The following is a 26,391-nucleotide window of genomic DNA, read 5'->3' as shown; positions in this document are numbered from 1 at the left end:
ATGGAAGCCTGGTGGTCGGTCACACAAGGCTGGCTTTCTTCCCTGCCTTGTCACTCTAAAGGACTTCACAGGCATAACTTCAATTTATGTATCCCAAAGCCTTCAGGTTGGGGGACTCATCATTCAAACCCTGTTGAGAGATGTTGCAAGCACTCCAGGAACTGACTCTATGCCATAAGTAAACCTTAGCAAAGGTTTCTGCCTCAGTTTCCCTTCTGTAGAGCCAAAAAGCCCCAGTGTATTTAGGCTTTGGGTAAAGCAGAGTCCTGGTGTGCACACAGCACTTCAGAGTAAGGAGCTGACCTTGTCCAAAGTTGTTTTCAAATATTCCTGAGTGTTTGTGGTGGTGACAGTATAAAGCACCCTGAATGCAGCTGTTTCAGACAGTTTTATTAACCAGAAGCTCTTTTCCCTCCACTAGGATGGTGGGAAGCCAGTCCAGAAGAGCCCTGGAGATCCGAGTTTCCCCATGAGTGGCCGGGAGCGCTCGGAGTACATGCGCTGGAAGAGGGAGCGAGAGCAGATTGACCTGGAGCGCCTGGCACGTCACAAGAATGCCAAGGGCGAGTGGCGCCGGGCTTGGGATGTGGAGAAGTCAGAGCACATGTAGGTCCTTCCCTGTCCCAGGGTGCTTTGCCTGCAGCAGGCCTAAAGCCAGTGGTGGGAGCTTGTGCAGATACTTATGAATCCCATGCTGTCATGTGCCTGACCAAATCCACACTGCTGCCTCTTCCTCCCCAGACCATGCCCATAAGTGGGATCTGGTATCAGAGTGATTCTCATGTTTTCTTCCTAATATGAGCTCTCCTGAGAGGGGATACCATATGCTGACAAAGATTGCCTGCCTTTGGTCCAACCAGGATATGGACTGTAGGAGGGACGGGAGCGTGAACCAAGGCTCAGTCTGCATCTGGAGGATGCTTTCCATTTCCACACAAACAAATCCAATGGCAGGAGCGTACAGGTGCTCTTCCAGAAACCTGGGTGGACAAACTTGCATTGCTAGTCCACAGGTTCTCTACCTGCCCCCACTCCTTTGTCCTTTTTAAGCACAGGGGAGCCCAGCATGCCTAAATCCTCCCACTCCACAAACTGAGCCTGTTCAGGCACTGCAGGGCAAGGGGGTCACTTCAAAAGGCCACCTGTGTCATACAGGGACAATGCTGAGAACAGCAATGTGGGACAGCTGGGAATGGGGCCGGACATGTCCCTGCCTTAATCACTGTCCCTCTGACTGTGCTGGTTCAGCTGGGTCACACCAGCTAGAGAGCTTTGGAGGATGACTTGGCTCCTGTAGCAGGAAAAGCTTCTGGTAGGGTGTGGAGTTGGAGACTGTTACAAAGGTTTGGTGATAGAACAGTTTGCACAGGACAGGTAGGTGGGACAGTCCTTTGGCTGAGGAATGGAATCAAACACATCAATTTTCAGTTGCTGAGACCCCAATAATTAAGGGTGAATTGACTGAAGTGGGGGCTGAGTGTTGATGTCAAGACAGCCCTGAGCCCTACTGTTTTTCCAAAAATCCATTTTTAAGAGAAAAGCCATAATATAAAACAAGCAGGGCTAGAAGCCAACCAAATGGTCTGATTTGAGATGACAAATCCTGAAGCTACTTCAGATTGTATTTGGAATACTACACTGCATTTGAGTGTAGTACAGCTACATCTATATATCTACAGAGTGTAGTACACCCTACATCTATAGGAGGTCCATAACATTCAATATATACATATGTGTACTGATGAAAGGTTTTAGAGGTTCTTCTTTGGGGTAGAACTACCTCACAGCCTCAGTTAGCACATGCTGCTTCAGCTCTGCTGAGAAACCTGCACAGGTTTGCCTGAGGGCAGGTGCAGAAGGGCCAAAGGCCGGAGCTTGCATCGTGCCAAGGGCTCCTGCCCACGCTTTGCACACTGGAGGAGAATGGTCAGGTCTGACAATGCCTGTTTTTAACCTGCAGGTTTGAAGAGGACTTTGTTAAGGATGGGGAGCCAGCCTTGGATAATCTCAGCAGTAAGAAAGGTTGGCAAGGGACACCTAGACTCTGTCCTGACGCTAGTGAACGCTGATCGTGCGCATCCCAGTGCCACAGCAGCTGTCGTGGCTGTCAGCTGTGAAGCTCTGCTTTCCTGGGCAAACACCTCTGAGCTGGGGGCTCAGCCCTCCCTGCTGGGCAGAGGGCTCGGGGGATGGGATTTGAGCAGCTGGGTGCTAGAGCTTTGGACCTTCCCAGGGAGAGCAGTGGCTTCTGGAAGTTGGTACAACACAGTGTGGAGGCGCAGCCCTGCCTCCTTTCCCACACACTCGTTTAAGAGGCAGTCCTATTCCAGAGCGCATCATCTCTGATCCCTATGGCACATGCTGGCTTCTTTACGAGCATAAGTCCATCCTGATTCCTGTTTCTCAGGAGATGGACTGGCAAAACAAAGCTTTCCCTCATGACATCCTATTTGAACATCGGGTTTTTTCTGCCTGTCCATTACAGACCCTCACTCACTTTAGTGCTTCCTTTGTTGTGTCCTTGCAGGGGGAAGGAATGCAAGGAAATTCCAGCACAGGTCCTTTCCTGCGGAGGGGAGAGGTGAGTAAACCACAGAATTGTGTTATGTCACCCCACTAAATGCCAGCACCTATGATATCCCTCAGGGAGAATGTTCTCTCCAGACACTTGCAGATTTGGAGAGCCTTTCGGAACATACCACATGGCTGCTCTTGTAGCTGTGTGCAGGGGAGAAGTTTTCCAAGAACAGCACAAGACTGTATCCAAGGAATAAGATTTAAAGTTAGAATTGGAATTTGGAATTTAAAAAAAACACAAAAGAAACATCCTAAATTCTTTATTGTCTTCATTATTCATTACTTTAGAAAATATATGTGCATTATGCACAGAGCTTCAAAGGCTTCCCACCTCAGAGGTCCTGTCCAAGATTACACGGGTGTTGGCCTGTTCAGTGGTCCATCAACTGCTTCTGCCTGCTTTTGCATGGCATTCCAACTTGTTTTCTAGGTGGAGGACATCATGGAGTCAATGTGAGCGACCCTGGGCCGAAGGCAGTGCCTGCTGTGAGCAGCCGAGCCAAGGGGAAGGACAGACTGACAGGCAGAGCCAGAAGGTGAGGAACTGGCAGCACTGCCATGGTGTGCACGTCCACGCCTCACTCCCTGCCTAGTTATGAAGAGACAACCTGTGCCAGGGCCTCATCACACTCACATGGAAGCATATCCCACCTAACACTTCCCTGTGTCAGTGGGAAGCCATTGGCCCTTGTCCTGTCACTGCAGGCCCTTGTAAATAGGCTCTCTGACTTCCAAGCTACTTCAAAGTAATTTTAGCCTTCAATATCTGCCTCTGTGATTGCTGTCGTGGAGACCTGGGACACCTGGGCACTGTCAGGCAAGCAGGCCCAGACTCTGGCAGGCATCAGCACAAGCAAATTCTGTCTTCTTAGTCTGACTCAACTGTCTGTTCTGGCAATTGAAGTTCATGTGTTCATTACAACTAGAATTACAACAACCAGTTCATTAAGATTTAGTGATCTCAAATGAGTGGCTCTGGGTAGGCCTGGACAAGAGGCTCAGACAAGGAATACATGGCCCTGGAAGAAATCCCTGTCTGGGTGTCAGGCAAGGGACACTGGCTTTTTAAGAACTTCAAGGCCTAAATTGTGATTACTTTTTCTTGACAGATGGGATGCAAAAGAAGGCGAGGACATGTCTCTTGTGAAGGATGACCTTGATGGCCAGGTGAGTTCCTAAGTTGCAGGCTGGCAGCTGAGATTTGCAAACACGTGCACTATCAGGAATATTGGCAAGGGACCAAGGAATCGCTAATCTATTCCAGAGCTGGAATAGAGCTGGTTTTGGGTAACTGTACTCACCACTAACACTCCTCACATGGCCTGGTTACTTCTTACCCTGACCCTCTGTCAGCACAACCACCTCACCTATTGTGGTCCCTGAACACTTCTCCACCTACATCCTTCTACATCTTTTTTCCTCAGGTTTTCAGAACCATCACAGACTAGAAATACGATATACTGGTATTTTAATAAGCTAAACTTAATATGTCCTGTGTTTCTCAGAGGAGCCTTGGTATGGACAGGCAGAAGAGCAGAGGTGACGAGGGGGTGGAAGAGAACTGCATGGCTGAGCTGGAGGAAAAGGGGAAGCAGCCAAGTCTCCAGGATCACGGGGCCTCCTCCTCCCAGCGGCTGCAAAGTGGGAAGGTCCAGCCTGCCCAGAATGGCCAGAAGGAGGAGCAGAGGGGAGTGAGGGGCTGCAGCACAGAGGTGTCTGTGGCCAGCGCTGGGGACTCAGAGCCAGGGCCCATGCCAAGCAAGGAAAATGTTGGGGAAGATGCCAATGGGAAGCCTGGCACTGCTGACATCTCCCAGGAGAAGGAGAGCACTGACAGCAGTGCTTCACAGAGCAGCCTACAGAACACTCTGCAAGGCACCTGGCCTGGCAGCGAGGAGACCTTGTCACTGCCCGTGGGAGCGAATGTAGATGGAGCTGGGTTGGAGAAGCAGCCAGCTTCGGAACAGGAGTCCTCTGAGAACTCTTCCAACAGCCACGGAGGAAAGCTCGACACAGCAGCAGGAGAGAGGCTGGATGCAGACCAAGGACAGCTGGTGAGCAAAGGAGAGGAAGAAGTGACCCAAACCACTGTTCTTGAGGGACAGGCACTTGCACTGAAAGGAAGTGAAGATGCTGAAGGCACTGAACACCACGAGCCTTTGCCCCCAGGGAAAGCCAGCTCTGACAAGGCTGTTGTGCCTGAGCAGGACATGGCAAAATCCCAGTCTGGGGAAGGGGACCAGCCTGAGGACTGCAAGGACAAGGACAGTGGGGACACTCACAACTAGCAGATTGCCCCAGCTTGCCTGAGACATAAGGTGAGTCATCACATTAATGCTCTCAGCCATAGTACAGAGCCACAACTCCATTTTCTGAGGTACAAAGGCATCATACCAGATAACTGTTTAGAAATGTTCATTAGCAGTGCTATGGATCTCTAAGGTAATTAAATCTGTGGATCACAAAGGCCTGTCCTGCAGTGGGTGGGGAAGGAATGCAAAGTCAGACAAAAATTTAGACAGAAAACTGGGCTGCTGAAGTCCGTTGATGACACACATTAGTTAGGGCACATACTGATCTATTCCTGGGAAACTATGACCTTAGAAAGGATGGGAGGAATAACCTCAGTGGGATGAGTTTATTTCTGTCTCTGGGGTGATTACAACTCAAGGTCAGTGTGGTCCTTCCCCAAAACACTTGCAAAGCCACAGGGGTCCACCTCGTGGGCAGAGCTCGGGAGAAGGTTGATTGTATGTGGGATTCTCTTCCAGTAGAAGGTTTGTGAGTGCTACACTTTGAATTACACATGGTAACACTGATGTGCAGGGCAGTGTATAAATACACGGGGTGAGATGATTCCTGGTGTAAAGGCCCACAAACCAAACAGAAGGGAGGGAGAACAGAGCCAGTTATGGAGCAATGCTCCAGGTTTTACACAAACAAACAATTTTTCTTCCATAAAGGCAAATGCAAAGCCAGGAGAAGGAACAAAGGATGACAAGCACAAAGTTAAGGTAGAAATTAGGAGGAAGGGGAAAGGAGAGAGGGTAGGGGCTCTTTGCAAGGTGTGCTTTTTCCAGGCAATGTCCCACAGAGCAGAACATCACACTAAACAGAGATGAGTATTCCCAGAACACAGTTCAGCTTGCCTAACATGGGAGTGGCTCTCAGGATACTCGTGCCTCTCTCCTGCACAGAGGCAGCAGCTCTGTTCCATAAGTAGGCGCGGGAGGCAATGAGCTGCTCAGAGCCAGGCAGGCAGATCCCCCCACCAAGTGCCTTTCCCGGATTCCAGAAGCTTTTCTGCAGACCCTACACAGCAATGTGTCCCCTGGTGTTGCTCAGTATTTCTCCCAGAGGTACAAATGAGCTTAGGGATGAAGTGGCTAAGCTGCTAACAAAGACTCTCCCTATAATCCAATCCATATAAAAGGCAGGGAGAAGTGCAAGCGTCATAGTGATTTCAAAAAGACAAAACATCAGGAACCAGCAGGAGCTGGTTCTATGTTTGAACTAAAATTCCTTCAAGTGAGGGAAATTAATTCCAACAGCATTTAGGAGTATGTTATGAAACACCTGGATGGACATAGCGGGAGATTACTGTCCAGCCACGCCTCTCCAATCTCCCAAAATTCCCACCAAATTAGAGGATGGAGGAATTAATGACTGCTTTGCTCGCTCAGGATAACTTTAATTAGACACCAACTAAGAGGAAACGATAAATTAGAGTAGTCCATTTTCATCTCAGCGATGGAGATTCCCATGGTTTGGTAATAGGGCCCTGAGTCCACTTCAGAGCTCAGCAGGTATGTGTAACAGCTGGAAACATCTGTACTCAGTGATAACGATGTGCTGGCCCCCTGCCCGGCTCGTGGGGCCCGTGTCCTACTCACATTAAATGCAGATCTCACATCCCTTCCTGCACAAGTGCAGCCCTGTGCAGCCACCTCGTGGGTTTCACAGCTCCCCCTCCCAATGTCTATTTATGGCACTAAAAATCTCCAGCACCTTCAAATCAGTGGGAGATGCTGTGCAGAGAGTGTGGTGGGGCTTTCATCCTTCGCTTCAAATAACAAGGAATAAATATTTACTCGAAGTGCAGGACTGGAATCCCTGGAGAACGTCCAACAAGTCCCAGAGAAGTAAACGATACACAAAAACCACAGAAGCTTTTCCCTGAATTCTCTTGAGAAAATTAATCTTAACATCTTTAGAGAAAATGCAGCTGGGGGTAGATTTCCAGAGCAGCTCCAGGGATCTGACCTTGCAGCACTGGCTGACGTAAACAGGAGTGGGGCAGGCAGGGCCTGAGTGCTGCAGGACCGAGGAGGTCAGCAGAGGTCGGCTCTGATGCAAACCAGCGCCCAAGGTTGGTGCAGGAAACAGCACAAGCAGAAACCAGCACTTCCCAAAACAGCTGTGGAGCTGCCGAAGGACAACCAGCTTCCTTGAGGTTCAGGAGACAGGAAGGTACCATCTGCTGGTATGTTTGGGGAGCTGGCCTAGGATTGGCAGGGTCAAGGGCTTGCCTTGAATAGCACTGGCTTTCCTGGTCCTTCTGCAGCCCACACCACCCTCTGGAGCCCATCCTCATGCCATGGGCATTTTAAATTCCCAGAGCACCTCTGAGTACCACCTAAGTGGAGAGCTCGGTCTTTATGCAGTCAGGGAGTGGGACTTGACATAGTTGTCTCCGTATCTCTGGAGTCATGGCACAACGTGGGAGGAGAGTGTTAACATTGGAAAACACAGGGACTCTGAGAGAATGGTGCAAGAGACTAGGGACACACAGGGAAGGCTCCAGAGCTGTTGAGGGAATGTTGTTTAGTCTAGGAAAATGAAGGCAGAAAGCAGTGGAATTGTGATCTCTGTAGATATGTGGGTAGTGAACATCAGCAAAGGGGAAGAAACATCCAAGCCAGAACACAATGCTGGGGCAGGGACCAATGTATTGGAGAAGCCCAGGAATAAATATGGGAAAATTAGGACAAGGTGGCTTCCAGAGCACTTGGAAGCTCACCATGGCTGAATCCTGAGGGCCACTTACTGCAGCTTAACACATCTAAACATAACTCAGGGCTCTGATGGGCGAGCTGCTGCCATTCCAAACACCAGGAATGGAGCTGCTCTCACATCCCACAGTTGTTCCTGCTATCCCAGACCTTCATCAGCTATGTTCAGCTGCAGCTTCAGGGAGTTCTGCACATCCCTCCATCACATGGGGCCTGACCAGTAGGTCCCACAAGGACCTGCTGTTGGCTTGGCTGTGAAGGCCATCCCAGTGACATTGCCCAGCCAGCCAGGCTGGGAGGTGTGAGACAGACAGCAGTGATCTGTGACAGTCTTTTCCTGTGACACTGACACACAGAGGGAATTCTGCCACCACACAATTCCCACTCTGGTGGCAGAGCCCAGGCAGCACAAGGTGGCATTGCTGCCCTGAGCCCCAGCTCACAGCCAGCCCACAGCTGCTCCATCTCCCACTGGCCCTGGAGTTATGTATGGGAAAGAGGATACAGTGGGAAATGTGAGAAAGGCTAATCACTCTGGCTAATTACCAAGAGAAGTAATGACTTTAAAGCCCACCAGTGTCTTGGCTATAAAGGCTCACTCATGCATGGGAAGAAGGTGTCTGTATTGAAAGGATAGTACTGCAAAGCAGGAAAGGGGATTGTCTCCCAGCACTGAAACACAGTCAGAGCCTTCTGAAAGCATCAGTGATCAAATAGATCCACAATAGAAGAACTCGTGCTGGAGTCAGCTCAGACTCATAAACCACATTACTTTACAATATCTGGACCACCAAGTGTGACTGACAGTCTGCTTCTGGCCCTTCCCAGTCTCATTAAATCCCAGTGTGCTGCCACAGCACTGAGCAGCCCTGGGCAGCAGGACACAGCCAGCCCTCACTGCTGCACACAGACAGGGGAAGGAATTAAATCTCCAGCAACAATCTCATCTCAGCTGTGCACAGCATCAGTTATGTCAGCACCTCGGGTCTGATTTCAGTGCAGTTCCTTATTAAATACATGTGGCTGTGTCATTAGATGATTCCTTGAGAAGTTTCTTTTTTATGCAAGCCAAGTTTCCTGTGACCTCTCCTGCCTTTGGAGGATTTAATCTCTTCTTTTTTATATCCCTCTCCCTGACCTTTCTTGAGAGCTTTGGGTGCTGAAATCTGCATCAGCAAAAGGCAGATCTATGGATTTAAACATGGATGCAGGAAAATGCCAGCTCAGCAATTCTGAGCAGCACCCAAGCATCTGGCAACTAGAAAAGAATAAAAATTCTGCCTTTCCCAGTTAAATTCAGCATGTCTGAGTCTAGGAGCAGCTCTAGGACAGCAGGCTCCACTCACACGATAGTTTTTCATTAGGAAAAGCTGATTCAGCCTCTGCCCTTGGGGTTCACAAGTGCTGCACACCCAGGCCAGGTTCACCGGGAAGGATCACAAAGCCCTACCTGAAATCAGCCTCTTCTCTTGGTGCTCCAGGTGCTGAACCAGCACACACAAGAACACATCAGGATTGCTGTTCCTGAGATATAAGGAAAGAGTAAAGTTGATGTATCCCAGAGGAGGACTGAGAGTGTTTAATCCAAACTGGTACAGTCAGCTCGTCCCCTGGGCTGCAGAGCCTCCACTGCTCCTGTTCTGATTTGGCAGCAGGTATCTGGGTTATGCCCCAGTGGTGCCTCCCAAGCAGCCCCAGCCGTGCAGGAAGGGCAGGGTGGAACTCAGCAGACATTTTAATTTACAGGTCAGCAGTTCCCTGGAGACTGATAATCCTGTGGCTGTCTCTGCTCTTGTTTCACAGGATAACGTGCTGGAGGCAGTGGAGAAGAGGAGCACAAGCTTGTCCTCACTCTTTTACCTTCTATGAAATCAGCTTCAGCACCTGTGCAGTGCCCTTCAGCACCATTCACAACGTGGGGTCCCCATCAGCACCTACTCACAGTTCTGGCATCCCCCTTCCCTATCCGTGTGTCAAAGGACAGGGAAGGGTGCACACACTCCCACCCTACAGAGAAAACACCATCACTTATCTGTTTGTTTGGCATATATTGCAGCTGCGTGGCAAGCCAAGGAAATGTCTACTGGATGCACTTTATTTTATTTAATGACTAATTCTTTTTAAACTTATGGCTTGGGTTTCTGGGCACACATGCTGTTTTTTCCCCAAAGGCTGGAGGCACGTGCCAGGGGCTGTGCCAGCAACTGGAACAGCAGGAAGAGGTGACTGGCAAAGCAGAGGGGTGAGGTGTTAGGGTGTAGTTCAGTAGGTGGGTGAAGAAGTTGTGTTCAGAGCTCTTGTACTAGAGGTTTGCACGTGGTTGAAGTGTTGGCAGAGGTGTATGTTAGTGGCAGGGGCTGCGGGGCATGAGCAGGCTGGATGGATGGATGGATGGATTGATGGATGGATGGATGGATGGATGGATGGATGGATGGATGGAGTGCTTCTGACAAGCACAGATCAAGCCAGCACCTCCTCCTGAAGAGCCTCCAGCTGTCCTCCCCTTTTAGAGGCTGAGGAGCACATCAGGACAGTGCTTTGTGCCAAGGAAGGTGCCTGCTTGGGTGACCAGGTGTGTGCATAACCCAGCAAACTCCGTGCCCCCTTCCCAAGCGTAACTGGGCATCCCTGCAGCACGGCAAGGAGGGGGACAGCACAATAATCTTCCTCCCCCACCACACTGCCCAAAGCAGTTGGCAGCAGGACCCAGGCCAGACTGGAGCTGGAGGTCCAAGACTTTGTATTAAACATTTTCACCTTCCTGGTTGTGCCTTCCATAGCCTTGTGTTTTATTAAGAGAGCAGGAATCCTCTCTAAGCTGCTCTGCAGACCTTCTGACCTGGCCTTAAAGATACCTTTCAAATGGAGGATCTGGAGGAGCTTTACAAGCACAAACATGCAGGAATTCTAGCTGCTTGGCTTTCCAGTTACAGCAAGCTAGGACCCAGCTGGAATACAGCTATCAGTTAAGGAGAAGGCACAAGGAATAACACAACATAATTTCTGACTTCTGAATGACAGGGCAGAGTGGGCATCACCCTCACTTCAAGGATGCTCTACAATCTGATGCCAGAGTAAGCGTCCCTGGGACAGGTATATGTGGAGACTGCCTGGAATATCCTGCAGGATGTTGGCTGACCAGGCTGGCAGACTGCCCTGGAGATCAGGTTGGCACGTGTGGACTGAAATACTCTATGCTGCTTTAATAAACTAATATTTGCACAGACAAGCATTTGTTTTCCCACGTGACTCAGACCCGTGACACCTATCATGAAGCACAAGCCTGGGAATTTCCTCCATGTGCCAAATTCAGGAGACTTTACTGGCATCACACCAGGTATTATAAAGAAACAGAGCATGCAGCCTTTGTGTTTTATCAGTAGAAACATCTCCACCCCACCAAAGCCCAGACTGGGTTTATTTGGACTTATCCATCAGATAAAACAGATAAATAGAAGATTGTAAAACTGCTCCAGGTCCTGGAGCTTCTCATCACTGTTAAAGGCTGATTCTCCTTATCTGACTGGCTCAAAATCCTGCTTGCAATTGTTTAGTTTTTTAATTCATTATTATTTTGTACATCAGGTCTCTGACCTGGCTCTTGGTCCAGTCAGACTGAGTCATTACCAGCATTTCCCAGGAGCCAGCTTGCCTCATGGTCCATGGAACACACAGTCTCAGCTCAAGAGCTGTTGTGCCCCAGGAACAGTTGGACACATGGCCAGGCAGGAATTTTACATTGCCCTGGTCCAGGACTGTGTTGAAGAGATAAAAAACCTTACTGCCCTAGACTCCATTCTGAAAGGAAAAACCATCACTGGTCCTCCATTCCCTCCTTTTTTTCCTTTCTTCCAAGTGACTTTGCAGGTAATGATGCCCAGGAAGAACTGAGTCTGATCCAGACTCTGGGAATGGGACTGGACAGCTTGTGCCTGTTCTAAGTGTATTTTTTCCTGCTCATTAACACTTTGCTCAATGCACTTTGTTTGGTGCCTGGGTTGTGATTTTTCAGACAACTGTGGCTTAGCTGTTTCTTCTTTATGGTGAGAGAAAAAACTGAAAAGTTGACAAATCTGATGTAGAGGGATTATTTATATGAAATAAAAGTTGGAATGAGGAAAAACCTCCTGTGTCTTATATTTCTCAGCTCCACATGTAGAGATTTCCAAACAGAGTCAGTAATCTCTGCCTTTTAGAGCAACAGCTCCGGTTCAGAGCACTGATTCCTTTGGGAAGCACTGAACTCCTGGGCTAGCTCAGCTTCCTCACCACAAAAGCTCCCTGCAACAATGCCAGGAAGATGAGGATCACTTTTTCTGTGAGGCATCAGAGCCACCACCTCATCACCACTGCACTTTTCCTGCAAGCAAATGCAAGGACAGCTCACAGAGTTCAGAGTCACCTGCCTGCACAGGACCTGTTCCTTCCCAGCAGTGGCTGGTAGCTCATGGATTTCGTGGAACTTGTTCCAGCTTTTCCAGACACAAGGGAAGCAGCAGCACTCCCAGGCAGAATGCTTTTTCCTTCAAACCAGAGGATCAACTGGCCACTAGACAGCATTCTTTTCCTTAAAAATTTGGAAATCAATTTCAACACAGCCACTCTGTAGCTAAAACTATCAGAATTGATCCCAGACTGGTGAGTCAGCTCTTGCATAAAGAAGGTAATTTAACAAACTTCAAGCCAAGGACAAAAATACATTTGGATAAAGTTGGAGATACTTGTTTCCAAAGTAATTACTGAAGGAGGCAATAACACAAAATCCTGACAGCAGTTCAGCTCTCCATTCCTACCTCAACAAGTCCAATACCTGCAGCAGGAGCACACTCACAGACCACTAACCAGTAAAGCCCAATACAGAGTCTCTAGATATAAAAATAACAGAAAATGTCACTGTTTTTCCACAACGATCTCCCTCCAGATAAACTGGCTGCAAGTGGCAGAGGACACTGAGGACACTGGCACTTAGCTATCAATTTTATATTTTAAGTGCATAATACAGTAGCTAGTGCTTTTTAAGTCAATGGAAGGCCCAGAGCAGCAGAAGGATACAGCACTGCTGGGAAGTTAAGGAAGTTCAGGCAGCCTGCTGCCTTCCCTGGAAAGGTTTTACAGCAGCAGCTCAACCAGCTCCCAGGCTCTGCAGCACTGGCAGGCAACACTGGAAGTCCATGGCTGATTCCTGCTCACACCATCCCAGTGCAGTGACACAGCACCGGGCCAGTTTTCCCAAAACTGCCTCTGAACGTGTGTGGAACAGCCACAAGCCAAGCTTCATCCCCTTAGCTTCATGCTAAGACTGTTTCTTATGCCATTCCCCCCTCTGTGTGCTCCAGCAGCTCCAGGACTCAGAGCCAGCCGTCGGTAACACCCCCCTGAGCAGCCCACTGAGATCAGCTTTGACTTCTCTGGGGGAAATCCCCGATGGCCAGAAGCAGCCACTGGTTTCGTTATCATCCCTGCACCACACAACTGCTTTTCAGCTACGCTCAGGGATTAAGCCAAGATTCCCTGTCAGAAATCCTGCACAGGAATCTGGGATTAAGATGATGTGCATTGCATCAGATGAGCCCGCAAGAGAACGCGTACGGGGAAAAAAGAGCTTTTAGAGATGGAAACGTGAGCCAGCTGCTGGAGCACATTACATGCTCCAGTAACTCTTCCTGCTGTTTCCCTTCTTTCTGGTCCCTCTGCATGTGAGTTACACTAAATGCTCTCCTTGGACAAACTGGACTCATTTGGACAAGACCAGTCTGCACAGGAAGAGGGCAGGTATTAGATGTCTACCACAAAAGCAAAAAGCTTTAAGGTAGACTCAAATTTCACTCACATTTGAGTATTTCCTTCATCCAACTGACTTCCAGATGTCTTCCTTCCTCATGCACACATGGGAACATGGCACAGCTCTGTTGGTAGGTGACATGTAGGACAGCAGCTGTGTGAAGGGAATAACCTTCCCCAGCAATTCCAAGGAATCAACATCTTGAATCACAAGGTTACAGTAATTTCTACCTGGGAAGCAACACACAACCCCGTGCCTTGTCATGCCTGATACAATCACACTAAGTGAACCTGAATTTTATTATTTTTTTGAGGAGCAATGAAGGGAAAGGGTGAACTGGAGCTGAAGTAACACAACAGACGACACAACCATCTGCCTTTTAAACCTCAGCTTTACCCCAGACTGGTGACTGCACCATTTTAGGGCACTAAAGCAATTCTGCTGAGATGCAGATGACTGTCTCAGTACAATGATAGCAACATAATGTAAAAATTCGCAGTCCAAGTATCTTTTGCAGCCAATCTACTTCCCAAGAAATCCCTAGTGCCCTGAATTTTAAGTTAGCTTACATCTAGAAACCAGTCCAGATGAGCCATTTTTGTTACTGGAGTATTTGCAAAGTACACTTAGTCACCGATTTCTTCGACAGCCTGTCATGACAGGAGTAAGAAGCACAGCAAGGGGCTCATCACAGGCTGACAACAGCATCCCAATGGGAACACATCTGCCTCTGCAGGACTATGACTCCTGGCTAGGAAAAGGATGGGGAAATGATTATAGCTGAAGAATATAGGTCAAGAAGATTTGGAAAACCAGGCTGTTGCAATCACCAGAACTCCCTGACCATTAGGCTGGCAGCACACAACCCTTCTGCATCTTCCCCAGGCAGCTTCCCCTCCCTTGCACACTCAGTACAACCAGAGTGAAGCCCCAGGATGCTCCAAAGCCAGTTGTAATAGGTACAGAAATAGCAGCATTTCACTGAAATCTGTTTGTCAGCAGAGGAGAAGATGCAAAAACACAGTCTGGGAACTCACCAAGCCTGCACTTTCCTACAGGAATGCAGACAGCCACAACCATCCTCATACTGGCTCATCAACTATTTTTAGCACCAGAAGGGGAGGCAGCCATCAGTGAAGGGCCTGTTCCCTTTGATCCAGTGGATCTGAGCACTGTCTCTGTCCCAGAGATCCTTTGCTACCAAAACCACAAACCAGGTAAAGAACTTTAGGTTGTTCCTGCTCCCGAGTACAAGGCATCTCTCAGCAGTTACACGGCAGGTTGGAAGAGGGCCACACAGCCCATTTAATTCCATTCACTTCCTCTCCCCTCTGCACCACGCAGCCAGGCTCTATTAGTCTTCTGAGAGCAACTGTAGTTAAAGTGAAGGATGCCAGGAGGCCCTGGGCACTCAGCGCACAGAGTCACCAGCTCCAAGCTGCAGGCCAGCAGCACAGAAATCCCAGCATCCATGGCATTGCACGCAGCTTTATTTATCTCCAAGGTTTTACAAGTTAAACACCAGCTCCTTCTCAGAGACACTTCCCAACTGGTTCTGCATTGCCACCTGAGCTGAGAAGCAGACTAAACTCAACTGGCACCACAATGAGCTTGGTTTCTCTCTGTCATTCATTTCTCCCTTGGGAAGCTGCAGGAACTTTGCCCCACAATCAAAGGTGTACCCTAAGGCCAGCAAAAGGCATTGATGTCACCAGGAGCAGAACTGCTGTGGGCGTGAGCAGCCCCACAGAGGGATCAACACGCTGCAGGCAGAACCACCAAAGGAACACAATCCCCCACTCACAGAACAGACACCCATGGGGCCTGGGGCCAGTGCTGCTCTGGGACACTCAGCCTTCCCCCTGCAGATGAACAGGGAGAGCAGAGAAGCACCTCAGGAGGTGACAGCTGCAGGGCACCTGTCTGCTGACTCAGTGCTTCCAGCTCTTCCACCTGCTCTGCAGGAGGGTGGCAGTGATCCCATGATTTTGGCTAAAGTGACTAAGCGAGATCGTTTTGTCCTTCCCACCAGCTTTTTGTTCCAACAACACAAAGCATTCCCTGCATGCTCTCCAGAAAACTGGAAAAGAGGGTGAAAAGAAGATCACAAAGCACTCTCCGTTCACCTCATTTCTCCCTGCAAACCCTCTGCTCCTGGTTCTACCTTTCACAGATGGTGTGAAGGCAATGCCCACCTGATGATGCAGCCTTAACAAACCACCACAGTCCCAGACTCCAATTTTGATATGAAACAGCTCTTTTCAAGCAGCCAAGTGCTGTATTTTATAGTACCTTTGTGATCTGCACAACTCAAATACGTACGCCACGTAACACCACATTTGCATCCCTCAGCAGAAGGAATCTGAACTGCTGTGATTCTTTCATAGGGATGCAGCACAGTCTGGCAGCCTCACAGATTCAGCTGAATCCATCCATCTGGAAAGCAGCAGCTTGGAACAACATGGCTCTTACGGTTTCCTAGTTTATATCCCACATCCCAGAATCATTAAAGGCTATTTTTTCACCCTGCTCATCAAGGAATAGAAGATTTCTGAGGACCACAGGGCAGGAAACCCTGTGAAGCTGGGAGGACAGCCTTCCCAGGACTCACCAGGAGCTGCCTGGGCCAGACCTACCCTGGTTCTGCATGCCCCAGAGGTGCGGGGACGATCCGTAAGTGCTGCCATCCCTTGCGGGCAGCAGCACGAGGGTACAACCGCGGGTACAACCACGCCGCAGCTCAGAGCCCACCAGCACCCACCGCCACAGCTCCGCCTGCTCTGCCAGCACAGATCAAACCTTTCCAGCACCACTGCTTCGTTTCCACAATTAGCCACGTACAGAGGTTTCTCCAGCCTCACCTACAGAGACCAATAACAAATGAATCAACATCATGCACCATAGCTGCCCATTGCAGTGGCCAAATTTTTGTTACTCAGACCCCTTCCAGTTCAGCATTCCTCCTCCCACCACCGAAGAGAACATACTTTGTTACAGAGACTTTCATATTGGGAAAATATTTTAATATAGTAAACAAGTCAATTTACCTTCCACATATTTTAAATAAGTTTATGCTCATCGTTAAACAAAACTGTTTTTACTTCAACAATGGATTACAGCCTCTAAATTCGTATTGTTCCCAGCTGATCCTGTAAATAGCGAAGAATTTTGGACACCGATATCCTTGTATAGGTAACAGACTGGCATAAACAGCGCAGGAATTCAATGCGGGTTCAAAGGGAGAGAAGCTAGCCCTGGTGAGGAAGAAAACGAAGCCACAAAATTCCCTTTTGAGGAAAAATCGGGGGGAAAAGAAGATACCGCAGTTCCACCGAGTCCAAACGGGGCCGAGTCAGTCTCCAGGTCAGTCTCCAGTCAGTCTCCACGGGCGCTGCACGGTGCCGCAGGGACGGGCGAGCCATCGGTCTCCATCCTCGGCCGAGCCCCGCGGCCGCATCCCCGGCGGCGCGCGGCCTCCCGCGGCCCGCCCGGCTCAGGGGCTGCCGGCGCCCGGCCCGCTCCCGCCCGCGGGCGAGGGGGACGCGGCCGGCGGGGCGGCGGCGGCGGGGCCGGGGCCGGTGCGCGGCGGCGCGGGCGGAGGCCCCGCCGTAGGTCCGGCGGGCGCGGCGCGGAGCTGCGCGGGGGTGGCGGCGGCGCCGGGGCCGGGGCTGGAGGAGCCGCCGCTGCCGCGCACCGGCTGCCAGATGAGGCTGTAGTAGACGGCGAGCACGATGGCGGCCAGCGAGACGGAGAGCACGTAGGCCAGCACGGTGGCCAGGCGCACCCACTTCTTGTTGGTCTTGGCCGCCATGCGCGCCTTCTTGTCCCCGGTGTAAGTGGCGGGCTTGCCCCGCTCCGCGCCCGCCTCCTTCTCCTTCATGGGGGCCCGGCCCTTGGCCCGCTGCTCCACCGAGCCCTCCGTGCTGGCTCCGGCCCGGATCGGCCGCCGCCGCCGCTCAGGACATGCCGGTACCGCCCGTGCTGCCACCGGTGCCGCTGCCCGCGCTGCCCCGCCGGGGGCGAGGGGCGGAGCGTAGGGGGCAAGCCCGCCCCGAGGGGTGGGGACGACAGGAGGGGAGGAGGGCAGGGGAGGAGAGGAGAGGGGCGGGCACGGGGAGGAGCCTGGGCCACCTTTAAAAGGAGCCCCCTCCCCCGGTGCCTGTGTCGCCGCACCCTTTACCCGGCCCGCGGTGAGGGGTGGGCGGGAGCGGTGCCTCAGGGACATGGGCAGCGTTGCCCGAGCCGCAGGAAAGCTTCTGGCACGGCCTCCTGGAACGTGCCCAGCGCTGGAGGAGGTCAGGAGTCTCCTCTCTACCTTGGCTTCCCGACGGAGTTACTTTTTGCGCTCTCCTTGATGCAGGTATGTGCTGCCTGCACCTCTGTGAGGCTGCAAGGGTGCCCGAGCCAAGCGGCAGTTTTTTAGAGGGAAAGGCTGCCTTAGTTTTGTCCAAATTGGGTTCTTCCCAAGCACGTTATTGATACAATCTAAACCTCCTCTTAAGTTATGGCTTCACCTTACTCCACAGGTGTTAGTTCCCTACAAAATTGTTCTGTTGTCTTGTTCAGAAGGCAACTAAAATGGTGATTTGGGACCTAAATTAATTTTTGTTCTTTATGGTGCAAGAAAATTACTTTTTGGAATTATGTAGTTGTGCCTTCTGCAATCATTTTCTACCTCCCCTCAATCTGAGGTTAGTCAGGTGTAGTGGTTGCAGCAAAAACCTCTTGTAAACCAGGGCTTGTAGATCTGGAGGAGCCTACAGCAACTGGAGAACTGCCCATAACCCAGAGGCTTCCCCAAGAAGACATGTTATGGAATAAATGGAGTAGCTGCAAAATAATTGTAATTCTTGGAAAGCGAATTTATAGCACTTCCTACAAAATGGATTTTCTAGTAATATTTTAATGTGTTTCCCCTCAGTGATGGGTTTGCTCCAGCTCCTCCTCTTTTTTGGTTCAGTAGGTGAAATGATGATGAGTTACTACCTCCCACAAGTCCCTTCCCTATGCTCTTGCTTAATTCCAGTGAAGAGGCAGAGGGTTGACATGTACCAAGAATGCCTCTGAGGCTGAGTGAGGTCTCGACAGTTTTTGCCTGGCGCTTGTCGGGTTGAAGTACTGAGGCCTGAACAACAGGCCCTGAGCCAAAGCTGACCTCTCGATGAACCTTCCAACCAGATGCTGCATGTATCCACTCATACCAACCAATACCATTAGCAATATGATAGATGTATCTGGTCATTCTCAAAGCATGTATTCGCCTTTCCCTGTTTAGGAACCAGATAAGGCTGGATGTGCAGGGGAGCTGTTGGAACATTCTCAGCAAATGTACAGAGTGTGATGGGCTTGCGATGTTCTGCCTTCAGCCCAACAGCCTCACCTCCCTGTTGCATTTATTTGTGACTCACTCATGCTGCAGTGGAGACTTGCCCTTCCTAAAACACACAATTCCATGGTAATATTCAAGAAATTCAGTATTCTTAAGGCACTCTTCTCCCTGCCAACCCTTTGCTCTCAGGGCTTTGAGTAAGAATAGACTTGAGTTCATTAAATGTGAAGTCTTGGCTTTTGCCAAGGTCAGGTGAAGGCTTTCCATTTTATTGTGGACAAGTAACTGCGTGTGAGCTTCTCTGCAGGCAGCTGTGAGCAGGTCTGTGCCCTCTTTCTTAAAGAGAGCTCCTTGCTAACAACCATCCCTAAAGAGCTGCAGTAATGGTGCTTGCTTTGGCCTTGTGGTTTTAGCAAAAACACCAAGCTGTGCTCTGAGTGGATTCCTGTGGTACAGAACTGGAGCTCTGGGGTCTTGTAAAGTCAGTGACAGTGTTTCCCACTAGACACAGCTTGCAAATTATCCCTCTCTAGGATTCTTCCTAAAGAACACAAAAGAGGTCACTTGGAGACAGAGCCAGGGATACGTGGTGCCCTCAGGACTCCTGCCAGGGAAGGAGAGCTGCAGAGTCCCTCAACAGCCTTCCTCCCACCACTCCAAAAACTGCTCTGCAGGCTCCTGTTCTTTATAAGCTCCTTTAATTTTGGCTTCTCATGTCTGAGGGCCATAGAAAGCTTGAATTCTGCTGCTACCTCTTGCAGTGGGATGTTTGTTTGGTCTCCAAGGGCTCCCGAAGGATGTAGCTAAATGAACCTGCATTATTGATTTCCCACAATCACAGTCAGTGAATAGGTTCCCAGTGCTGCAGGATAGGGAAAACTTAATTAAGGGAAGATTGCTGGCCTGAGATAGATTCTCTCCATGCTTCTGAGAGTAGCAGAATACTGGATGGGATGCCTGGGACATCTGTCTGAGCTGTGCAAAGGCCTTTGTAGGGAGGAGGAGAATGCTCTAGGTTGAGGCTGGATATTACAGAAATGAGAGCTTTGGGCTAGCATGTGGAGAAGTGAAGGGAAGACTGTGGCTGACACTTGTTCAGTTTCTTGAACCGAGTAGGCAAACAGAGTAAGTTGGGCTGGTGCAGTGGGAAGTAAATGTGGATGAGCTTAAGAGCACAATGGGGCTTTCTCCCCCAGTATCCTGATTTCCTCTGCAGTGTTTCGTACTGGAGGTGAATACAGGTGGGAACAGGCTGCATTCACCTCCAGGTGTGGTACAAGTTGCTTTCCTCTTCTTGTTACTCTGCTACTGAAGTGTACCATGAGATGGGCACGTTGATTGTGTGCCACTGCTCCTCATGCTTCCTTTCCTGTTAATGACCTGTCTTGGAAAGTCTTGGTTTTTTCCCAGCAGCCAGGAATGGCATGGTTCAGCCAGCCCCGGGCAGCAGTGACCTGGCACTGCAGGAATGTATGGGATGTTTAAATGTGATCCTGCTTGCAGCCTCACTGTGCTGCTTGGAAACATGCTGAAAGCTGTCAGTGCTGTAAACACAATACACTGCTGAGTGAGCAGTTAATTACAGGCCTAACCATGTCTTGGTGGTTGGACAGATAGTTTATTGGGATTTGGGGTTTTTTGCACAAGACCTCACTGCTTTTATGGTTTTGTGGCATCTGTGGCCACTTCTCTGTGCCACAGTCCACTGTCCTCTGACTTTTGCAGATCAAGCTGAAGAGTCATGCTGAAAGCTGTCAGGAGTCCTTGGCCTTGTGGTTTCAGCTCGAAATGGGACACAAGATATGTCCCTGTACACACACTCAGCAGTTCTGCTCTCCAGGGTGGTAAGAAAATACTGTCTTTGTGGTCTTAATGGGATTGTTAATCCTCTCCGGATTGCCAGCGCTCTGAGGGCAGAGCAGCCACAGGAGCAGTGGGATGGGCTGGCATTTGCAGAGCTGGGTGTTCACTGCTGATGTGCAGTGTCACAGCTCTTCACTAGAGGACAGCATTACACATGGCAAAGTAATTCTCCTGCAACAATGCTGGGAGAGATTTCTTACAGATTTTCTGTGCCAGGAGTAAGCTGGGGTGGAGGTTACAGTATTTTGCTGGAAGTCAGGAGGGAGGTTTAACGGTGTGGCTTAAATGAGAGTCTGGAAACCTTGTCTCCTAAACCTTGTCTGAAGGGTGATGCTGCCTGCCTTGCTGCTGCATGCACCCTGTGGGAGGGGGTACAGGCTGCTGGATAGGTAGCACAGGGAGAGAAGGAAGAGCATGAAATTTTAAAAAGGGAAATGTTTTCATATCAAAACTATTGTAGCAAGTGGTGGGTAGCCTGGCAGGGAAGGTATGGGAGGAAAGCAAGGAGATAGGGATGTGGGACAAGTGTGCACTGAGCGATGTGCCTTACAGGACACAGAGAATAAAGGATGCTTGGAATAAACAAATACTGCTCAAGTGCTGCTGTTCATGCCTGCTCTGATGTTGCAGCTCTCAGCAGAGGGCAGGACTGATGCTTTGTCCTATCAGGGCTCCATCAGCCATCTCTGCATGCAAGGGACAGAGGCTCCTACAGAGCAAGGAGTGTGAAGTGGAAGATAAGGAGTCTGGGTTGGGCAAGAGGAAGGGAGCTGCAGCTTTTGTGACAACCTTTGTGCAAGTGGGGGTTTGGCCCTTGCTGGTGGGCATCATGTGGCCTTGCAGGGCAGCCACCAACTTGGGCACTGATCTTCATGCTGCTTGTGTTGAGTCTCAAATATGATTTCATTATTCATCAAATTAAGGTTTTATTCCTTAGGGGAAGCTGACCTTGAGTGACACGTGGAGTTAAGCTGTGGCAGGATTCTTGCTTACTTTGTTCATGAGGCAGAGAAAGCTGATGAATATCCTTCTGAAGGACAGAAGCAGCCTCTCAGTGAGGCCCTGGCAGGAAGCAGGCTTGGTTCACAAAGCTGTGATAACTGACAGTACCAGTCAAGCCATGGGATCCAGTAGCTATGACTGATCTCACCTGCCCTTGGCAGTACCAGGTGGCAAAGCTCATCCGACCTCTCACTGCTTTGCAGCTGTGACCTGCAGGGCCTTCCTGCAGTGCTGTCAGTGTTCCAGAGGCTGGGAGGACTGCAGCACCTCTGAGCAAGATTAATGCTCTCTATTCTCTCCATTGCTGCTCCCTAATTTAAGGGAAGTGAATCTGAAGCTGCTCTGGCCTTGCAGAAGAGATCAGGTGAGTGTAGAGAACTCTCACTCTCACTGCACTCTTTATCATCTTCTGTTTCTCTCCTTGGGAGTAACCATTTTTTCCTGAGTCTGGGATCCTGGTGACACTGGCTTGGCTGGGCCTGGAATATCCCAGTGACCCTAAGGAAAGAGATCCAACTGCCTTCTGTTGGATAGCCAATTCCTGTAAGTGCAAGATTGATAAGTGCAGAAAATGCCATGGTAGCTGGAAATGCGGAAGCTCTCTTATTCCCAGGGTTTTTTTTGGCAGACCCCTTGAAAGACAACGGATGTTGTGTTTGCTCAGGGTTCTCTTTTCCTGCAGCAGGGAGCTCTGATTCCTGCTTTTACTGTTTTACAGTTGGAGCACTTGCTAAAGTTCCACTTTATCTCTCCTGCCTCATGCCAGTAGCACCTGAGAATGCCCTTAGGATTCCTTCAGTGACCATTCCCCAGCTGTCCAGGCTGCTCCAAACTGCCAGACTCATCACATCAGGGCTGGGAAGAAAGAAAAGAATGAAACATGCAGCTGGCTCCTCTTACAGAGTTGGGGGGGGGTTTGTTCTCCACCTTTTCTGTGCTACTTTTGCAGCAGCTTGTCCCTTTTGAGCCATGGCAATCTTGGCTTTGATAGGAGGTGAGGATGACATCCCATCACGTGCCTGGGAATCCACAGCAATCATAGCACAGTTATTTCCACTTGTAATTAGTTGTGGGGCTCTGCCTCTGACTAAAATTGATCTTGGCCATGTCAGGCCTTTTCATAAGCTGCTCTCTAGGTTAGCCAGTGCCCATCAGCCAGTGGAGCTGTTTTCCTCCTCTGCTGCCCACATGGAAATCCTTCATTCCAAGGTCAGAAGCAGAGACTTGTTTTGGCTCTGTTTGCATCTAACCTGTTCTGCTTTTGGTCCCTTCCCTGCTGCTTTGTCACTATAATCCCCATCTTGCCCACCTCTCCTGTTCTATGTCCCATGCATCTGCCACAGAACCAAGTGGGTGTGTGGAACAGTGCAGTTCCTGGGACTCTGGGAATGTTTCATTTCATCTGGGGAATTTCCAGCTGCCCTGCTGGTCTGTCTCACTTTGAGGCTGACATTCAGAAGAGCCCATAAGAGAAAGGGAAACTGTTTAAGATTGGACAGTGCAGTGAGTGGCCTCAGAAATGGCATCTGTCCAGAGCAAGGAAGGAGTTTGTTTCCTGGGACATCTGGCCTCTTGCATGAAGGGGGCAGTCTGCTTGTAGCTGGAGCTGAGCTGCTCCGTAAGCACAGCTGCAGAAGCAGTTGGAGCGTTTCTGGCAATGCCTGTACTTCGTCAAGAGAGCATTTAAGGAAGTTGAGTTGCGGAAGTTCAGCGAGCCGGGTGCCTCACCAGCACAGCTCCAAGGAGTGGATCCCTCCCGGAGGGACGGTGGCTGTTTGTGCCCACCAGCACGCCAGCCATCGCCAGCCTTGCTCTGGGTGACCTTGGGTGAGGCTCTACTTGCCTGGAGAGCTGTTGATTTACAATGCAGATTCATCGCTCCTCGCCTGCCTGCCCCTGCCCCTCCTAAATTGGACTGGGATATAAGAGGTTGTTTGCTCTCCGATGCCAACAGAGGCCATGGCAGAACGCCCTGCCACGTGAGAGGCAGAGATAGAGGAGAGGGGGCTAAGGAGGAGTGAGCTGTGCAGTTGCTCTTGCTTGTGGTAGCTGAGGAGCTCATCTGCAGGACCATGTCTGTGCTGAACCCTGTCCTGCAGCCCACGAAGGTGAAGGACTACCTGTGCAAGGGCGACCGCTTCATCAAATGGGATGATGTGAGTACTGGGGTGTCCCTTGCCTGGGCTGTGCCTGTGGTGGCAGGGAGACACTGGCTGGGTCACAGTTTGTGGGGAGGCTTAGGGGCCTGTGTTCTGTGTGGGATCCCACCTGACAGCAGAGATCTCTGGATGGGGAGAGGGAACTGGGAAGAACAGGAAAGCTGAGGACTGAAGTTAAGGGGATGTTGTGTGTGTATGTGTGTGTATGTGTAAGGGGCTGGGGATATGTTTTCTACATCTCTTACAGTGGAGGATGGAAACAAATGGAGCAAGTGTGCTCTGGGTCTGTGTGTGCAGCCCCTGGTGTAGGACACAAGGTCCAGCCCTGAGGAAGGTGGTTGCTGCTGGGAGTCTCTGTGGGGTGATATGCAAATGCCACATTTGGACTTTCTGGAGGAGCATAAGGGGTAGGGGTAGGATCTACTCCAGAGCAAAAAACACACATTGCACTTTTCAGATAGAGATGAAATCAGGCTCCAAGTTGCTTCCTCTTATGGCCCTGTTGCCTGAGTGGATCGGGGGTGAGCCATGGCCTCCCACGCCTGCCCGGCCCCTGGGCCTGGGAATGACTGAAGAGCAAAGGGCCTGTGCTTTAACAGGGCTGAAACCTCAGGGTGCTGCAGCAAGCTGCTGCTCTCTCCAGCTCATTGTCCTCTATACCTTCAAAACAGCTGCTTTGCAGTCACTGCCTTTCTGTGTGAGGGGAACAAAGTGTAGAGCAGCAGCAGTTCATTGGAATGCAAGGGCTCCCCTCCTCACTTTCTAAGGAGGCAAAGGAGTGCTCACCCCAGCACCCACAAAGCTGAGCAGGAGGAGAGCTGCTGCCCATCTGTGCTGTCTGGAGATGGACTGTCTGCTGTTGGGCAGGGATGTTGATAAAAGGGGGAAAGCTCAGATTATGGTTATTCACAGGGGTCTGGGGAGATGGTTCATGTGGTGGTGCAAATGAGATGATCAGAAGGAGCCTGCAGCAGCAGTGCAGGAGGGATTAGCACTTTTGTGGGTGTGAAGCTGGAATAGAGTGTTAAGTCCCAAAGGAGCATGTGGGGGAGAGGATCACCTGTGCTCAGCATCAGTGGGGTGGTCCAGCAGCACTGAGAATGAGAACAGTGTACTGTGCAGCTGGCAGGAAGGATGGATGTGAGGAATAGGAGCTGGAATATGGCTGCCAGTTCCCCTGTGAGCAGTACATAAACAGGAGGATGACACTGGGTACAGTGAAAAGCACAGCCTTCCTCTTTCCTGTGGGCCTGCTCCCTGCAGACTGCACTCAGGGCTTCTCAGAATTTGAAATCTGCTTTCTCAGAATCACAGTAGCCAAACTTGTCTAAAATTGCTGATGACTTTGTGTTCAGTCCTTGGGGGCCATTCTCCCAAGAATTGGAAGCTGTTAAGTTCATCACTGGGTATTCCTGGGTTAGGGTCCCCTGAAAACCAATGTGAGTCAGTTGGGCTTCCAAGACCCACCAAGTGTTTATTTCCTGCTGTAGCTGTTGATTAGTGAGCTCAATTCCCGTCTGGATCCTTCCTTAAGGTTTATATATTTGTAAACATTTCTAAGTGGTTGCCTCAACTAAGTAGTTTACAGGCTTCATCTCCACCAATAAAGAAAGGCTTCTCCATGAGTGGGCTGTTCTGGTCACATTGCTCCATCACATTGGGCTTTCCCAACCCATGGTTAGAACAGGCTGCAGAGGATGATGGTGAGAGCTCCAGACTGCAGGATTGCTGCACTTTAGAATTCACGAGTGTTAAGTTTTTTGTATCTCTTTCAATTGACAGGACTGTACTGTTGGTAACAGTTTTGAACTCCCTCCAGGATAAGTGAGGCAAAGGAGTTTAGGAAGATCAGGCTGGCCTCTTAAATCACTGTTCAGCTTGGGACTGAACTAGGGCCTTCCAGCAAAAAAGCACACCCACACTTTTTCTACAGAGCCCTCACCTTGTCCAGCTTTGGTAAGGCACTGTCTAGAGGAGAGAGCAATGGGTCCCTGACAGGCGGGACTGTTCTGACTTGTCCCATGGGTTAGTTGCAGGACCTTGGGGTAAAGAGCAGCTCTGCAGTGCTTTGGTCAGCATCCAGCAAGCTAGGGCTCCTAAACAGACTGAAGAGGTGAAGTTCTGCTACATGGGTGGTAGCTGGATTAAAGAACCAGCTGGGAATTGTGCCAGAACCCCAGGCAGGGCACAAGGCAGTAGCTGACCTCTTGGGCAGGGCAGATGGGTATGGGTATGGTTCTGTGCGGCCTCTGAGTCCTCACAGTAGAGTAAGAAATGTTCCTATCTCTGAAAGATTATGGATTACAGGATTTTAGCAGACAGTGCTTGTTTTTTGCCTCACAGAGTGAGAAGCAACCAGGTTGGCTGCCAGACCATCTTCTGTAGGATTGCCCATTTCCTTTGCTGCCAGGAGCTGCCCCATTGGAGAGGCTGCCTGCACCGCCTGCCAGGAGTCTGGCTGGCAGCAGCTTCCTTGCAGCCTCAGCTTGCCCTCCAGAAAGCTGCTTTGTGGGAGATAAGGGTAATCTAGAACATGGCACAATCCTCTGTGGTGGTACCATGAGGCCTGTTCTGCTCTCCATGGCCATGTGTGCAGGGAGCAGCCAAGAGCTCTGGAAACATGGACACGGTGCTGGGCAGGCTGGTGCTGGCCCTGGCACAGCAGGG

At 50.3% G+C, this 26,391-nt stretch overlaps 3 protein-coding genes across 4 annotated transcripts in view; 2 read left to right on the top strand and 1 right to left on the bottom strand.

Moving 5' to 3' along the window:
* Window positions 1-11,701, top strand: part of CCDC9B (coiled-coil domain containing 9B) — a 28,009-nt gene extending 16,308 nt beyond the window's left edge. For both annotated transcript variants that reach the window (XM_054276164.1, XM_054276163.1), the window contains 7 exons: window positions 422-606; window positions 1,961-2,022; window positions 2,528-2,581; window positions 3,008-3,113; window positions 3,687-3,744; window positions 4,083-4,895; window positions 9,393-11,701. In XM_054276164.1, the coding sequence (XP_054132139.1) occupies window positions 422-606; window positions 1,961-2,022; window positions 2,528-2,581; window positions 3,008-3,113; window positions 3,687-3,744; window positions 4,083-4,865 (1,248 nt within the window). In that variant the 3' untranslated portion in view covers window positions 4,866-4,895; window positions 9,393-11,701. The remainder of the gene's footprint in view (window positions 1-421; window positions 607-1,960; window positions 2,023-2,527; window positions 2,582-3,007; window positions 3,114-3,686; window positions 3,745-4,082; window positions 4,896-9,392) is intronic.
* A 5,163-nt stretch (window positions 11,702-16,864) lies between these two features.
* On the bottom strand, window positions 16,865-17,336 carry INAFM2 (InaF motif containing 2). The gene has a single exon (XM_054276113.1). It carries the CDS (start codon window positions 17,249-17,251, stop codon window positions 16,865-16,867), a length of 387 nt encoding a protein of 128 aa, XP_054132088.1. The 5' UTR covers window positions 17,252-17,336.
* A 6,254-nt stretch (window positions 17,337-23,590) lies between these two features.
* Window positions 23,591-26,391, top strand: part of PLCB2 (phospholipase C beta 2) — a 34,272-nt gene continuing 31,471 nt past the window's right edge. Inside the window, exon 1 of the mRNA XM_054276112.1 lies at window positions 23,591-23,721. Within this exon, the coding sequence (XP_054132087.1) occupies window positions 23,638-23,721 (84 nt within the window). The 5' untranslated portion in view covers window positions 23,591-23,637. The remainder of the gene's footprint in view (window positions 23,722-26,391) is intronic.

This window comes from Melozone crissalis, unplaced genomic scaffold (genome assembly GCF_028551555.1).
Source record: "Melozone crissalis strain CALT ecotype California unplaced genomic scaffold, PUWL_Pcris_2 ptg000018l_1, whole genome shotgun sequence".
Lineage (NCBI taxonomy): Eukaryota > Metazoa > Chordata > Aves > Passeriformes > Passerellidae > Melozone > Melozone crissalis.
The sequence above is the reverse complement of the archived record's forward strand: the minus strand, read 5'-3'. Positions and strand labels throughout refer to the sequence as shown.